General features: G+C 36.1%; 1 protein-coding gene across 1 annotated transcript; it reads right to left on the bottom strand.

Moving 5' to 3' along the window:
- Positions 1-390: 390 nt before the first annotated feature.
- LOC149549259 (anthocyanin synthase-like) lies at positions 391-1932 on the bottom strand. Its single transcript, XM_089792675.1, has 2 exons — positions 875-1932; positions 391-796 (listed from the first exon to the last, which is right to left on the bottom strand). Exons 1-2 carry the CDS (start codon positions 1697-1699, stop codon positions 560-562), a joined length of 1062 nt encoding a protein of 353 aa, XP_089648801.1. The 5' UTR covers positions 1700-1932; the 3' UTR covers positions 391-559.
- Positions 1933-17674: the final 15742 nt, after the last annotated feature.

Below are 17674 nucleotides of genomic sequence, written 5' to 3' on the forward strand. Positions count from 1 at the left end.
TGACTTGACTATAATAAAGATGCATGATCTGAAACTTCTTATATACACAAAAAAAAATTTAAAAATATTGATTGTTTCAAAATGTGGTATGGTAGTATATATATTTGATATTCATTTTTATTTTATTTTGATGGAAGGTTCAGACCTGTGAGGCAGCCCAGCGTGGCACCAGCCAAGGCCACCACGAAATTCATTTTGACAATCATAAAAATAAGACTCTATTGATACTAATAAAGTTGTACAATTATAACTTTTTCTCTATATACTAAATAGATAATTTTAAAATAGACTTTTAATTAATAATAATCAATCAAAAATAACCAACCCATAGATTTAAAAAACACAACTTAAAAACAAATTAAAATTCTGAAACATGAGTGCAGATCGAGATGATTTCTTAAACTAGATCAGAGACTAGCTCGTTCATATTTAATAAAAGTGTGAGGAACATTGTAATGCATGAATAACTTATTTCTAAGTAGGAAGCAGCGGAAGGAATTGCATAACGAAAGACACCTGGCCAGCAGTTATTTATTAACCATGAGTCGATACACAGCTCTCATTGACCCGCTTTTTCCTTGTGAGCCTGGTTCTTTCTAAACAGCTTGTGGTCAATGTGTTCCTGGAAAGTTCTCGTCGGAAATAGCGGCGGGTTTTTCTCGTCGACCATCTCTTTCATGGGTCCCGTAACCGCCTCTTTCGGAGGGCAGCAGAACACCGCCCACGATATTCTGACCTTCTCCTTGTTCACCAGCCCCCTGTGCAGCCCGCTCTTGTACTTCCCGTTGCTCAGGATCTTTACACACAACAATTGTTAATTAGGAGAAAAAAATTAAGTTTAGAAACAAATAAACAAAGATGAATCAAAATTTACCTCGACTTGATCGCCAAGCTGGAAGATGAGAGCGCCGGGAATGCACTTGGCGGTGATCCATTTGCCCTGGTGGAAAAGCTGCAGTCCGGGCACCATGTTATGCAAAAGAAAAGTGAGAGCACTGATATCGGTGTGCGCTTCGACTCCCAGTGCGAGCTCCGGCTGCGGACAACGCGGGTAATAATTGATCTTCAACTCCATCACCAACTCATCCCCGCCCAGCAACTTCTCCATGCGATTCTCCTCCAAACCGAGCTCCGACGACAAGGCGCCCAAAAGAATGGTCGTCAGCTTCCGGATGTGGACTCCGTAAGCGTCGGTCGCTTCCTCGTATTCCGCCGGATGACCGGGCCACGTGTTCGCCACGTCACGCTTGTGGTGCGGCCAGAGGATGTGGAAGTAGTAGTCCTCCCATTCGAGCTGCCCGCTCGCATTGTTGGCCAGCTTGCTACCGTAGCCGGATATCTTCCCGTTGGCGGCGTCGTTGGCGTACTTTTCCTTCTCTTCGATGGGCAGGTCGAAGAAGGCTTTGCCGGCTGCCTGAAGACGAGCGATGAGAGATTCCGGGATGCCGTGATTGAGCAGCTGCATGGCTCCCCACTCTCGGCTCGCCTCGGCGACCTCCCGCATTATTCTTTTCCGTTCCTCCTCGCTGTTTTCCCAGCCGGCAAAGTCGACGACGGGAAGTTGAGGGCCTTCTCCGCCATTGTTGTTTTTGAGATCGAGAACGCTGTCCGTTGGCCTCTCTTCGACTGGCCTCACGTACTCGGCCGGAATTGAATCTATTCCACTGCCCGACAATGTCTCTACTCGAGCGGGTGCCATTTTATTCTCTCAGAGACAATGAGTGGATTAGAGAAAAGGGGCAAGTCTAGGTAATGTGTGATCGGCGTTGCTGTAAGTGTGAAGAGATGATGAGAATAAATAGGGGCATGATCCAATGAGTAGGGGGCAAGGGTGCTCATGTCTTGTCACGTGAGAATGAAAGAAGGGTGGGAGGAACTACCTCAATAGACGAATGGTGGTCTGATTTGAATGGTAGCTATGGAGGGTAACTTATTAACCACCTGCTCTGTCCGTTGTTTTGAGGAAACGGGGATTCCGCCGCGCAGACGAATGTTGACAAAAGGTTGCGTACTGTGCTCTCACCCTGCGGTCGGGTGTTGACAGGGGGTTGCACAAACGTTCATATTTCTTTTGGTTTTGTTGGAGTTCAAAATGGCCGCTATGTTCTATTTGTCTTACGAGTGTTCAAAACAACTTTCCAACGTTTAACACTCGTCTAAAACTCTAAACATTTAATCAAACGGCACTTCTCTAAAACTCTATACATTAACCCAAACAGATTTCTCACACCAAACTTATTTCAAAACTTTTCTGTAGAGGTGTCGTCCCTTAGATTATATCACTTGCCTAGTCTTCATTCACCTCAAATCTTCATCACTCTCTCATAGCCTATCCTTTGATCATTGTCTTAGTTAATACTATTACATCTAACTTGGTCATTATTTCACTTGTCCTAGTTTATTACGGACGCGGCTATCTTCCAAACAAATTGTACAGTTGACCATTTTCAAAAAATAAAAAACATCATGAATTTTTCTGAAAATTTCAATATTTGATTTTCATGATCTGCATAGTTTGTAGTCGAAAACAACAAATAATTTGGAAGAAATCACTACGTTTTCGTGAATTTGGAAAAAAAAATTGACTTTGCTTTGTCTTTAGTACATTTTATTTGGAGATTAGCCTATCCTATTTATTACATCTAACTTGGTAATTTATTTCACTTGTTCTACTTTATGTCCTTAGATTTCATTTAGCACTTATTATTGTCATTTCAGTTCCATATTCATCCTTGGTCCCTCATTTCATTTTCACTTAGTCCATAGATCACATTTTACCTTACCATAACCTTGTCATTAACATCTTTTTATTGTCTTCATTTTGATATTTCACCTTTAGAGTTGTGTTCCATTCCATTTGTCACCTTTAATTGGCATTGTAAAAAAAATTTAGAACATATGTTAGATCTTACCTCCTTCAAGTTACATTTTTCCTCTATCCTTTGATGGTGTATTAGTCATTTTCCTTACATATACCTAATATAGGTCCAAACCCATGGTCTAACAAGATCTCAAGTTGTTGGAAAACAACCAAATTCACCACATCAACCTAAAACAATCTCAACTTGATTCCATACAACACTTGTATTTTGATTCAAATAGAGGATCACCTACACATTCCAAAACATAATTACACATGGATCTATTTAGAGCACCACAAAAATCTTAGAAATGATCCACAATTCAATATCAGCATTTCCTCAATGAAATTTGATTCTAAAAAATGGGACAAAGACAATACCTCAAATATTGAACCAAGATTCCATTCATAATAATACTTGACCCAAGTCACCTCTAAGATTTCAAAAGGAATCAAATCTCAACATTCAATCTCAACCATCTCAAATTTTGAGTCCTAACACAAGATTTGTGACTTTTTAATAAAAATATTGAAAAATGCCAAAGTTAGGAATTATTTATACAAAAATAACGCAAATGTGCATCCTCTAAGATATTATCTACACCTTAAAGAAAAACTAGTGTCAAATTTCAAATATGGAGTAATGTTGGGTGAAGCTAAATTGCAAATTCTCATGAGAAATCAAGATAACAAGTGGAAACCCAACTTATCTCACGACAAAACCAAGATCCCAATCATCAATGAAAGAGCACAAGGGTATCTTCTACAAAAATAGAGTGCACCAAGGTTTAACTTAAATAACTATACTTCATTTGCTTGATGATCTTCCATCATCATCGCATCAAAAGGATACATATACAAATCCACATACAATGACATTTTGGACTAAAGCTTTAGCATAAAAGAGCAAAATTGTGTTACCTTTTATAATGAAGAAGAATCTCAAAACTTAAACTATTCAACTTTAACGACATAAAAGTGACATTTGTGTTCAGAATTTGAAAATGATGTAAATTGATGAAATGTGTCAAATTGGATGAAGTTTATATCCATAATGTTTTTTTTAAATTTAAAAAAGAATTTTTGTATTTTTCTAATTTTTAACATCCATTTTTTAATTTTTCTTAATTGTTGAAAATGTAGAGTTTCATTCCCACCAAACAAATATATGTAAAAGATCATATTTTTCTCTGATCTTGTAATATTGTGTAATGTCTGCCACTAGTTTACATTTTTGTTATCATTGTCGAACTCTTTTAGGCTAGTTTTATTCTTGATTATTAGTAGCATTGTTTTAGATTATCGGATATTGTTTCACATTCAGTTGATTATATGATGAGATTACTTGGTACTCTATACTTCATGTATGCATGATGATTATTACAATGATTTCAATTATTGATGATGATTAGTTAGATGGATTATCACATGTGTTTTCTTATGGATACTTACCCCATACTGCATGTGTATGGTGCGCATGTATATTTTGTTTATGTTGGGCATTTCTAATGTGGTCAAGAAAGGGAGTCGTAGTCACCTGCTAGTTGAGATCTACATAATGCACCACTTCCTGCCATCGCTTGTTTAGCTTAGTATATATGTGTGTTTGTACATGCGTGGATTTTATGTAGATTGCAGGTACCAGTTATCAACTTCCCTGAATTGTCAAGATGAGCGTACCCTACCGTATTATCTCAATGGTAAGAGAGGGGAGATACATTCTTAAGTCCAAATCCTAATATTTGAACCCATTTGTCCTAGAAAAATTAGGACAAGTATCTGAGTTGATTACCTTCCAAATGTGTCGTATGACATTAATTCATGATTATAACCCTTTAGTTTGATCTTGTATGTGTTTTTCTATGATGGGTTTTCATATTTTTTCATATAAGTCTTTGGTGATTTTTCTATTAATTAAGTCAAATTAAATGATTAAATTAATGATTTAATTTAATAAAAAATTGTTATGATATTTTAATATTTAATTATATTTAATTAATTTGGAGAATTAATTAAATGAAAAGAATTAAAATTAAAGATAAAATTATAAGTTTAATTTTAGAACTGATAATATTAATTTAATTTAATAATAAAATATTTAGGAGACCATTTTTAAATAAATGCTAAATATCATTATTACCTAAGTTAATAAATATTTTATCAATTAACATTTCAAAAATAAATTAAAGCATAGAAAAGATATTAATTTATTAAAAGTTTAAAAGATTGCATAAAAGTGTGCATGAGATTAAAATTTAATAAATTAATTTAAAAGGAAAGTCAAGTGAAATTAAATAAAGATATTTCATATTTCAATAAACGTGCATTAAAGATTAAAAAAAGTTAACGAAGAGTTAAAGACTGTTAAGCAAGGGTCCTCTTCGGTGATCGCACAATTAGTGCCTTGAATTTAGGAGAGAATTCCTTATCAACAATTGAGGGTTCATTAACGAAGGACCATGAATTTCGGAAGAAAGAATTTTCGAAGAGAGAAGGTTTTGAGAGGAGAAATTTTTCTCACAAATCTTTTTGGGCGTTGCATTGTTAGCATCAGAATCTAGGTAAATTCTTGTGATTAATTTGCACAGTTAATTACACTATTTCTTTTCTTGTCTTCTTCATGTCTCTGAAATGGTTATCTAAATAATTCCTTGTGATGGGTGTTTCAATTTGGAATTACTGGTACATGCATGTAAATTTCTTTTGCATATGTAGAGATCAAATATCTTAAATTCCCTATTCAGTGATTTGCAAATTAGATTTAAATTAGGAAGGGTTTTGAGATTTTTTTAAAAAAATTAATGAGAAAATTCAACTGGTTGGTTCTATTTCTCCTATCAGATTAATGCCAAAGCTTTTTTATAAAATTATATATATATATATATATATATATATATATATATATATATATATATATATATATATATATATATATATATATATATATATATATATATATATATATAATGTTTTTACGGGGGGTTAGGTTTGGTTTTAAATAACTAATTTTTTTTTTTTTTAAATAAAAAATATATTGAGGGAGGGGGTTTTACCCCACCTCCCCCTTTTCCCATACTAAAGCAGCTACTGCCACTAACCCAAGTACTACGATAGTGATAGTACTATGTACTGTCACAACCATAGGCCCTGCAGCAGCCATGGAGTGGCCACGGCCCATTTTAAGTCCGACGAACCTTTATACAATATGCTTTATGTTTTATAATTTTTTTTTAATATATAAATTTTATAATATAATATAATTTAATGTTTATAAATTTTTATTTAAAAAATTAATAATATTTAAGTTTAAATTATTATTTATTTAATAAACTTTATTAATAAATTTATTAATATTTATTGTTTTTAATAAATAATTAATAAAAGATTAAGATGATTATTTTATACAATTATTAATTAATTTAATTAAATAAAATTTAATTAAGTTTAATTAATAAACGAAAGTACTTAGTGGATTTAGATTTATTTTATTAGTAATAATATTGACTTTAATAAGATTGAAAATTAGTTTTATTGGAAGATCAATAGATATTATTTTAACAATTTAAATAAATAAATGATTATCCTTAGAATATTTTAGAAAATTGACTTAAAATATATAATGGGGGTAGTTCTATATTTGATTTGAATAAATGAATGGGTTAACTTGTAGGGTAAACTGAGAATCTCTTTTACTTGAAACTTACATTGAACATAAATTGAAACCTTACATTTAACTCAACAATATGTTAACTATGAAACCTACACTGTGTTATCTGTATGTTGTCTATGTTTTGGGTTTGGGTTGACTAGATGTTAGGAACCTGTGTGTTCCTTCTGTTTATTTTGTTAGAGTAGAGTTGTTGGACGCATATGCTTTGTAAGTCGTCCCGTGAGTTTATTTTATTATCCCACATGCATAGGTAGTATTACTTTTCTAGATCGTACCTAGTATATAAGAATAGGTTGAGGCCCTTGATGGGTACGGACGAATTTATTGTATTGAGCTTGCTCAAAGGAGGTTACCCCCTCGAAGTGGCCTGCGATCAGTAGATTTATTCTGAGTTCTGCTATCACTTTGTATTCTGTTATTTCGAGCATTCTCACGATATTGCTATAAGGAGGTTCTTCTCATCTGGTATCAGAGCACTCTCTTGGGCTCGCTGGGTGGAAATTACATCAAATTTTTTTCTGTCGTGGCCTTCAGGTTCCTCTCACTTCTAATATCTCTTGTTATTGCAATAACTCTTTTCAGTTGTTCTGTCTGTGAGTGAATTTTTCTAAGTCGACTGTTCGGAAAAAAAAAAAAAAAAAAAAACCTTGTTTTATGGTTGTTACGCGTACAGGAGCAAAAATCATGGAAGAGGAAATTGCATCCCTCAAACCCAGACTTCAAGATCTGGATGACAAAATTCTGGGTCTTAACTTTCAGCAGTCAGCCATGAGCCGAAACCATTCAGGAGATACTGGGTCCTCTTCTGGCAATTTCCGTGGACCAAAGCTTGATTTTCCACGCTTCGATGGTTCTGATCCGACTGGATGGATCTATAGGGCAGAGCAGTATTTCAGCTTGCATAATACTTTGGATAACCACAAAGTCTCCCTTGCATCTTTTCATTTGGAACATGAAGCTCTTCAATGGTTCCGTTGGTACATCAAGGCTAATGTAGGCCCAACGTGGAGCGAATTGTGCACCCTCATTTTGGAGCGCTTTGGCCCTAGTTCCTTTGATGATTTCACAGGAGCACTCACTAAACTGCGTCAAACAGGCACTGTAAGAGAATACCAGACAGAGTTTGAAAAATTAGCTAATCACACAGAGGGCTTGTCTGATGAATTCTTCCGTAGTTGTTTTGTCAGTGGTCTGAAGGATGCACTTCGCTCAGAAGTCAAAATGTTTCGACCTACTACAATGATGGAAGCCCTTGGGTTGGCTAAGTTAGCGGAAGACAAGATTAGTGCTCTACAACGCTCCAGATCTAATTTTGTTCCATTCAGAAATACAGGTTCTCACAACCCTCCAGTCATACCAGCTCCCAGAACTACTCCGATCAAGCACTTGTCTGAAACAGAGATGCGAGTTAGGCGAGACAAAGGGCTTTGTTATAATTGTGATGAGAAATGGTCTCGGGGCCATAGATGTGTTCAGCAAAAGCTCTATCTCTTGGATGTGGATTCTCCACCGGAACTGGAAGAATATGTAGATGCTCAGGAAACAGTGGATGCTGAGGTTGAGCCTCACCAGCCTGAACCTCCTTCCCCAGAAGCTCCACCAGAGATATCTGTCCATGCTTTGGCAGGAGTCACTACTCCACAAACCATGCGGGTCCAGGGTTTCTTCAAGAAGATCCCTCTTACTATACTCATTGATTCTGGTAGCACTCATAACTTCATTGATCCACGCATAGCCAAACAGGCTGATTGCTTTATCCATCCCTGCTCTAGCTTTGAAGTCATGATTGCCAATGGGGGCACTTTACCTTGTAAAGGGAAATGTCGCAATGTGCGTCTCTCTATTGGAGATTATAACATGCGCTCTGACATGTTTGCCTTACCCTTAGGTGGCTGTGATGTGGTTTTGGGTGCCCAATGGTTACGCACTCTTGGCCCCATTCTCTGGGATTTTGCTGAACTTTGGATGCAGTTTTCAGCCGAGGGGCACCAACACACTTTGAAAGGCTTACAACCAGGGTCTCTCAGCATCATCAGTTCACACCGTATGGAAAAACTTCTTAAGAAGAATTCACATGGTGTCATCGCTCAGCTCCATTCCATTCAGATGCAGTCATCAGCAGTCTCTAGCACTCCTGCCGATCTCCAACACATTTTGGACAAGTATTCTGGTATATTTGCTGAACCTATGGGATTACCTCCTTCTCATCCAGAGGACCACCGTATTCAGCTCCTTCCTGGCAGTGTTCCGCCCAACATCAGGCCCTACCGCTACCCATTTCATCAGAAGACCGAAATCAAGATACTTGTCCGTGACTTACTGAAGCAAGGTATTATTCGCCCTAGTACCAGTTCCTTTTCTTCTCCAGTTCTGCTTGTTCGCAAAAAAGATGGGTCATGGCGACTCTGCATTGATTTCCGAGCACTTAATCATCTCACTATAAAGGACAAGTTTCCCATTCCAGTTGTTGATGAACTTCTTGATGAACTTCATGGGGCTCATTTTTTCTCCAAGTTGGATCTTCGTTCTGGGTATCATCAAATTCGGGTTAATGAGGAGGATATACCTAAAACTGCCTTCCGCACACATGATGGTCACTATGAATTTTTAGTCATGCCCTTTGGCCTCACGAATGCTCCTTCAACATTTCAAGCAGTGATGAATAACATATTTCGACCATACCTCCGAAAATTCATTCTGGTCTTCTTTGATGATATCCTCATATATAGCAAAACTTGGGCTGAGCATCTCCATCATCTGGAGCTTGTCTTGCAACTTCTCTCTGATCATCAACTCTGTGCAAAACTATCTAAATGTGTGTTTGGCCAGGAGGAAGTGGAGTATCTCGGGCATATTGTTGCACACCATGGAGTGCGGGTGGATCCTACAAAAATAGATGCCATGAAAACTTGGCCGCATCCTAAAACTCTCAAGAGCCTTCGGGGTTTTTTGGGGTTGACTGGCTACTCCCGCAAGTTTGTCAAAGATTACGGGAAAATTGCAGCACCATTGACAGCTCTGTTAAAAAAGGATGCCTTCTCCTGGACCCCTGTTGCTGAGACTGCATTTGAACAACTGAAACAGGCTATGTGCAGTACACCTGTTCTCGCGATGCCAGATTTTTCCAAACCCTTCACTATTGAGAGTGATGCTTGCGGCAATGGATTGGGTGCTGTTCTCCTGCAAGATGACCATCCTATTGCGTTCACTAGCAAAGCCCTCTCTGGTAAGAATCTAGCCCTCTCTACTTATGAAAAAGAAATGATGGCTATTTTGCATGCTGTACAGAAGTGGCGGCCATACCTCTTAGGGAGTCATTTTTGCATCAGAACCGATCACCAAAGTCTGAAATACTTCCTGGAACAACGGGTATCCTCTCCTACACAACAGAAATGGGTCAGCAAACTCCTGGGGTATGATTATGAGATCACCTACAAGAAGGGTAAGGAGAATATTGTGGCAGATGCTCTTTCTCGCACATTTGATAATCAAGCTTCCCTTTCCGCTATTTCTAAGCCCATTCCCAATTGGTTAGCGTCTGTTCAGCAGGGCTATGACAGTGACTCTTCTTTATCTCAAATCATTCACCAGCTAGCCAATAATCCTTCTGCTATACCACATTACTCTTGGGATGGTGCTTCTCTTCGATACAAGGGTCGGCTAGTGCTTCCTCAGAACCCAACTCTACATCAGGCTATTTTTTATGAACTCCATGCTTCTCCTTCAGCAGGGCACTCAGGCTTCCTCAAAACTTATGAGCGAGCAAGGAGAAACTTCTTTTGGAAAGGAATGAAACAGACGATTCAACAGATGGTGGCTGAATGTGATACTTGCCAATGCCACAAGGGTGAAACGACCCTCCTTCCTGGCTTGCTCGAACCATTGCCCATCCCTACACGGATTTGGACTGATATTTCTATGGATTTCATTGAAGGGCTTCCTAAATCTGGTGGCAAGACAGTGATCTTGGTTGTGGTTGATCGTCTCTCGAAATATAGTCATTTTTGTGCCCTCAGCCACCCCTATACTGCCTCCTCTGTTGCACAAATCTTCATGGACCAGATATTTCGTCTTCATGGACTCCCTTCTTCCATTGTCTCTGATCGTGATGCAACTTTTACCAGTCATTTTTGGACTGAACTGTTTCAGAAAACTGGCACCAAACTGAAGATGAGTTCGGGCTATCACCCACAAACTGATGGTCAAACGGAAATTGTCAATAAATGCTTGGAAACTTATCTTCGTTGCTTCACTTCCGAACAGCAACATCAGTGGGCCAAGTGGCTCCCTTTAGCTGAATGGTGGTACAATACCTCTTACCACACTGCCTCTAAAATGACTCCATATGAAGCAGTCTATGGTCAGGCACCTCCAGTGCTCCTTCCCTACACTCCCAACAGCTCACCAGTCCAGGCAGTTGACATAGTTCTCCGCAGCAGGGATCAGATTCTTCGTACCTTACAGGATAATCTTCACATGGCCCGTAATCGGATGAAACAGCAAGCAGATCAACACCGTTCTGAGCGCTCATTTCAAGTTGGGGATATGGTTTTTCTTCGTCTACAGCCATACAAACAATCCTCCCTAAAGCTGAAAGGGCGTCATAAGCTGGCCCCAAAATTTTATGGGCCTTATCAGGTTCTGCAGAAGATTGGTTCAGTTGCTTATAAACTGGAACTTCCTCCTTCTTCCCGCATTCATCCAGTTTTTCATGTTTCTTGTCTAAAGAAAGTTCTGGGTACCACTGTCAGAGCACAAACTACTCTCCCTGAAATGGATACGGAAGGATCCATTATCCTGGAGCCGGTGGCAATCATTGACCAGCGCACTCGCCAGCTTCGCTCTCGTTCCATCTCTGAGGTCTTGATTCAGTGGCATGGCATGCAACCAGAGGATGCTACCTGGGAACCCCTTCTTCAGATTCAACAACAATTTCCACACCTTAAGCTTTGAGGACAAAGCTTTTTTCTAAGGGAGAGGGGATGTTAGGAACCTGTGTGTTCCTTCTGTTTATTTTGTTAGAGTAGAGTTGTTGGACGCATATGCTTTGTAAGTCGTCCCGTGAGTTTATTTTATTATCCCACATGCATAGGTAGTATTACTTTTCTAGATCGTACCCAGTATATAAGAATAGGTTGAGGCCCTTGATGGGTACGGACGAATTTATTGTATTGAGCTTGCTCAAAGGAGGTTACCCCCTCGAAGTGGCCTGCGATCAGTAGATTTATTCTGAGTTCTGCTATCACTTTGTATTCTGTTATTTCGAGCATTCTCACGATATTGCTATAAGGAGGTTCTTCTCACTAGAGTGTTGACCAATTTTAGGACATCTACCAAAGGCTTGGGAGTTCTATGATTGTGGTATTATGCTGAACTGATCTTGATCTTTTAAACTCAACCATGGTAATGTGTTGGTATGCTCTTTGATGAGTTTGTTTATACTGTTGGTTATTTTTTTTAGTGTTATAATGGGATAACGAGATGAAAGTTATGACCTACTTGACTTAACCATTTTGAGTCTTCGATCAATATTTCAGGGATACTTTTCCAGTTGCTTGTAGAGAACTGATGGGTTATTGTAATTTATCTTTTGATGCTTTCCAGTCACTTGTATAGGACTGAGGTGATATTATATGATTCTTTAATTTGTGATTTCATGAGCTTAGGGTAGGTTATCTATATGTAATGTCAGGAAGTGGCTTGCAATGGAGGTCAGGGCCCTAAGTGGTTGCCAGGGTAACCCATTGTAAGTTGTTTAATAAGTGAAAACACTACACTAAATGAGAGTAAAATGAGCCTAATAAGAGTTTTTGTATGTTCTCACCCATGCCTTGAGTGCTATTATAGACTAGGATGAGAGTAGAGAGAACACTTGGTTGTGACCATGCATCGTTAGTATGCCTTGTTAATACGAGAGGATACTAGTGCTGCATAGTATGCCTTGACAACATGCTTAAACTAAAATGATTTAGATGTGCTTAACTTTTTGTGCATTGTTTTTTCTAATCTTTTGCTAAGTGTTCCCTCCTTAGTCTCTCCAGAATGTAACTCAACTAGAGGAATGGGGGCATGGGTCGTGTTTTCTTTGATTTATGCCTATTGGTGTAGTTTTGATCCTAGGCATCTCTTTTGTTTGACCCCTCGAACCACCTCTTCCCCTCTTTGTACACTATGTCATGAATCTCTCTATAGATTTCACATAGCATTGAAGGTCACTGTGCCATGCATTGGAGATGAGATAACATATCCATCACAATGAAGCTACATCCACACTAAAAGCCTCTCATACTTTGATATGTGTCGAGTACAAAATCAATCAAGAAGCACAAAATTGTAATCTATCATCATCTACTCCTAGAGGATGAAACGATCCAAGATGGTGTCATCATGAAACACCTATTGCATGGTTTTTATCCCCTCTGTTGGGATCTGATCAAAGTAAATCCCCATCACAAGTCATGGCATCTATCAATATCTATCATGAGTATTTCAACATAAGACATAAGTATATAGTACAAAAATGAAATATAGATACTCCCAGGCTTTCCTATGCATGGGATGTGAAGAATCTGATATACATTTTTGAGAGTGGTAGTCATCTCTCTTGTTGACAACTAGAAAGTGTTATCCTCTAAATGAAATCTCTCCTGTGTCATAGTCAATAGTGTTAGAAAGGTCAAGGTTTTTGTTGCACCAAAACATTGACCTGTCAATCCATGATACAACCAATAGTCTTATAGAACCATAGGAGGTAGTTAAGCCATGTTGTGAATCCTATGAGGGATGTTGACCCATTGCTAACAATCCCCTTCCAAGCATCACTCATTGTGGCTTGTGAGATTCAAACCTATGACCAAGCTTTAATACCAATTGTTAGAAAGGTCAAGGTTTTTGTTGAACCAAAAGATTGACTTGTCAATTCTCGATACAACCAATAGTATTATAGAACCATAGGATGTGGTTAAGCCATGTCGTGAATCCTACAAGGGATGTTCGTCCACTACTAACAAATAGGCTATGGTTTTCCTAGATATGGGGAAAATGAAGTAATGATCCCAAACCGATGGTCCTCACCATCTACTAATATGTCTCTCTTTAATTGTAGTGATGTGGGATATGGACATTGAATTTACACATCTAGAAATACTCATTGCAACCAAAAAACCAAGGAAAACATGTTAGAATGCATCAATGAGGTATCAATTTATCTGTCTAAGAACATCAAGGAATCACTTAGAATGGTTGACAAGCAACATTGGTCAGTCTAAGAAGTAATTACATGCACAATTTCAATTGTACTACATTTCACAAGCTAGCACAAAATCCTAAAATGTTCTACCTAAAGTCATACGATGTTTTCTATTCTTGCGACATTTTGTACTATGTCATATGATTCATGGGTTCCTATCACACAAAATTATACAATATTGCCATATGAAACTTTGAAGATAAATGATGTACATCATATAATATTTTACATAACAAACATACCACATTTCACAATATCATACAAAACTTGAAGGAAAAGACATTTAAAACGTGAAAAAATCACAAACTAGAAGCCAAACTGATTTTGGTTTTTGATAACTTATTGGTATAGGGTAGTGATGAGGCTAGTTACACAATTGATTGAGCTCAAAATAGTGTTGATTGACAAGAGCCCACATGAATTCTCTCTAAAGGCTCTAAATTCAGAAGAAGACAAATGCACAAATAATTGGAAAATGACCTTTTGGACCCCTTATATAGCATTTTGACCCAATTTTTGAAAGTCTCAGATATCTACAAAAATTGTAGCCTTGCCTAATTTTGACATCCTAGATCTATTTTTAGGATCAAAATTAAAATCCAACTTCATCTTGACCATCAAAATCATGTTTTAAATTTTTCAAAATTGAAATCCAACTTTGTCTTGAGTGTCACAATTGTGTTTTAATATTTTCCTCCCTTTTGCATAGAGTAACACCCCACCAAGGGATCCAAAAGAATTAACCTAAAGTTTTAACTAAGTTTACCAAACTCTTTTTTTAAAGAAAGAATAGCATACACATCATTCATAAAGTAGCAAAAGCAATAACATACAATCATAATTAAGCAAACATCACATATTACATTCCTTAAGGATCCCAAGACGTTGAATCACATTTAAATTTAATTAATACTAAGCCTAGCAATTACCACAGCCACATGAAAGAATAATTAAAAGTCCAAAGTTCATTTAAATAATATACATTTTCTCCAAATGCCACTCGGCAATAAAATTTGAAATGCTCAATCATCCATTGTACATGTCACAGGGTATGAAAGGTTAGAAGAATATACATTTATAAAAATAGATTACATCATCCTATTCAAATCCATGAAACAAAGTACAATACAATAAGTGAAACTATCCATCATAAAGATATAATACATCCATCATAATACGCAAGAATATCTAATGAAAGGAAATGTAGACAAGGAAACTCTAGCCACAGTATCAAAGGACAGATCTCAATGGTAAGAGTAAAAAGCATTACCACCCAACCATGTGGTAACCTAGAGAGGCCCACTCCCACCGCACTAAGGAGATAGTCTCAAGTCCCAAATAGGATATCAATCCAAAAATCAAAAGTACTCTCTAAGTCTAGGAAACCCTAAAAGTAATCTAACTCGAAGGTTCCAAGATTAATCCAAATCTAAACCTAGAGGCACACAAAGACATGTAGGAAACCTACTATGTAAGTCGGCAAGTGTCATCACATGAATCAATGCTAGAGTTACCTTGGCAGTCTCTCAGGACCCTAGCCCTCTAGTGACCCTATGTGACACTAGTATCCTCTCATACTAACAAAGTATACTAACGATGCATGGTCACAACCAAGCATTCTCTCTACTCCCATCCTAGTTTGTACTAGCACTCGAGGCATAGGTGAGAACATACAAAGACTCTTATTAGGTTCATTTTACTCTCATTTAGTGTAGTGTTTTTACTTATTAAACAACTTACAATGGGTTACCCTAGCAACCACTTAGGGCTCTGACCTCCATTGCAAGCCACTTCTCGACATTACATATAGATAATCTACCCTAAGCTCATGAAATCACAAATCAAAGAATTACATAATATCACATCAGTTCTATACAAGTGACTGGAAAGCATCAAAAGATAAATAACAATAGCCCATCAGTTCTCTACAAGCAACTGGAAAGTATCCCAAGAATACTAATCGAAGACTCAAAATGATTAAGTGAAGCAGGTCATATGTAACTTTCATCCCGTTATCCCATAATAACATTGAAAACAATAACCAACACTATAAACAAACTCATCAAAGATCATACCAACACATTACCATGGTTGAGTTTAAAAGATCAAGATCAGTTTAGCATAATACCACAATCACAAAACTCCCAAGCCTCTGGTAGACATCTTAAAACTGGTCAACAATCTAGTCAACCCAAACCCAAAGCATAATCAACATACAGACAACAATGTGGGTTTCATAGCTTGGTTTGATTTTGAAGAGAAATGGTTGATTTAACAGTAAGGTTTTAGTTTTCGTTCAATGTAAGTTTACAAATACCTACGATTTACAAATTAACCCTTTACTATTTACTCCATTTTTATATTTGAATAAAAAGTACAATTACCCTAATTTGATTCCAAGCCAATTAATCAGAAATAATTGAGGGATAATTATTTATTTAAATTATTAAATAATAATTATTGATTATTAAATAATAGAATATTCACATTCCCATTAATAATCAATTTATTAAATAATAATAACAATAAAAGTAACTAAACATTATTAATTGATTTTTAACATTAATTTGAATTAACTTCGATAATAATCCTAACTACTAAATTCAATAATTATTAATAAGTCAAACTTTTAATAAAATTTCTTTAATAATTAATATTCATCAATTATTAATTAATTTAATAAATATTAATAAAAAATTATTAATAAATAATATTTAGAATTATTAATAAAATAACAATTTAAAATTTAAAATAAATTAAATTTTAAATGAAATAACTTTTTTTTTAAAATTGCATATTTCAAGGCATTTAAGGCTCATGTGGCCAATCTGCTTATTGCCTACAGTAGCGTTGTCATAGCAGACTGCTATCGCAACATCAGTACAATAACAGTACAAAGTAGTAAGGCCACCATAAAATGAAGAAAGCCGAGGAGAGGAAAAAGGTGGGTGAGGGGTGGTTGCCCCCACCCATCATTTATTCTATATATATATATATATATATATATATATATAATAAGCATTTGTAATTATAGCCTGATAGGAAAAATACAATCAATCATTTGAATTTTTGATCTGAAATTTCCATTTCTAAATTCAAACCCTTCCTAAATTAAATTTTAATTTGCAAAATTACTGAACGAGGATTTTAAGATATTTTAATCTCTACGTATGTAGAAGAAATCAACATGCATACAGTAATTCCAAATTGAAATATTCATCACAAAGAAAACCAGATAAACAATTCACAGTCACGAAGAAGACAGGAATAATAAAGAATGTAATTTAGTGTACGAATTAAAACACAAGAATCTACCTAGATTATGATGCTAAATCACAAACACCCAAAAAGATTTGTGCAAGAAATTTCTTCTCTCAAAACCTTCTCTCTTAAAAAATTCCTTCTCCAAAAGTCTCGATCCCTCGAAAATGAATCCTCAATTGTTGATAAGGAGTTCTCTCCTAAACTTGGGGCACTAATTGTACAAAAACCCAAGAGTACTCCTTGCTTACCTGTCTTTAACTCTTTATTATCTTTCTTTTAATGTTTTCATGCACCTTTATTGCAATAAAAAATATCTTAATTAAATTCACTTGTATTCTCTTTTTAATTAATTTATTAAATTTTATTCTTATGCATACTTTATGAAATCTTAAAATTCTTTAATAAATTAATATAGTTTCCATGCTTTAATTTATTTTGAAACATTAATTGATAAAATATTTATTAACTTAAATAATAATTTAGTATTTAGCATTTATTTAAAAATGAACTCCTAAATATATTATTATTAAATAAATTAAATATTATCATGTTCTAAAATTAAACTTATAACTTTTATCTTTAAATTTAATTCTTTTTATTTAATTAATTAAATATAATTAAATATTAAAAA

The sequence above is a fragment of the Cupressus sempervirens genome, chromosome 7 (assembly GCF_028749045.1).
Source record: "Cupressus sempervirens isolate cs-2001-9-10 chromosome 7, ASM2874904v1, whole genome shotgun sequence".
Taxonomy (NCBI): Eukaryota; Viridiplantae; Streptophyta; class Pinopsida; order Cupressales; family Cupressaceae; genus Cupressus; species Cupressus sempervirens.

Coding starts and splice junctions, on each gene's coding strand:
- LOC149549259 (XM_089792675.1), bottom strand. CDS start 1,699: ATGGCACCCGCTCGAGTAGAGACATTGTCGGGCAGTGGAATAGATTCA. Junction 797..874: donor AGCTTGGCGATCAAGTCGAG/GTAAATTTTGAT, acceptor TTGTGTGTAAAG/ATCCTGAGCAACGGGAAGTA.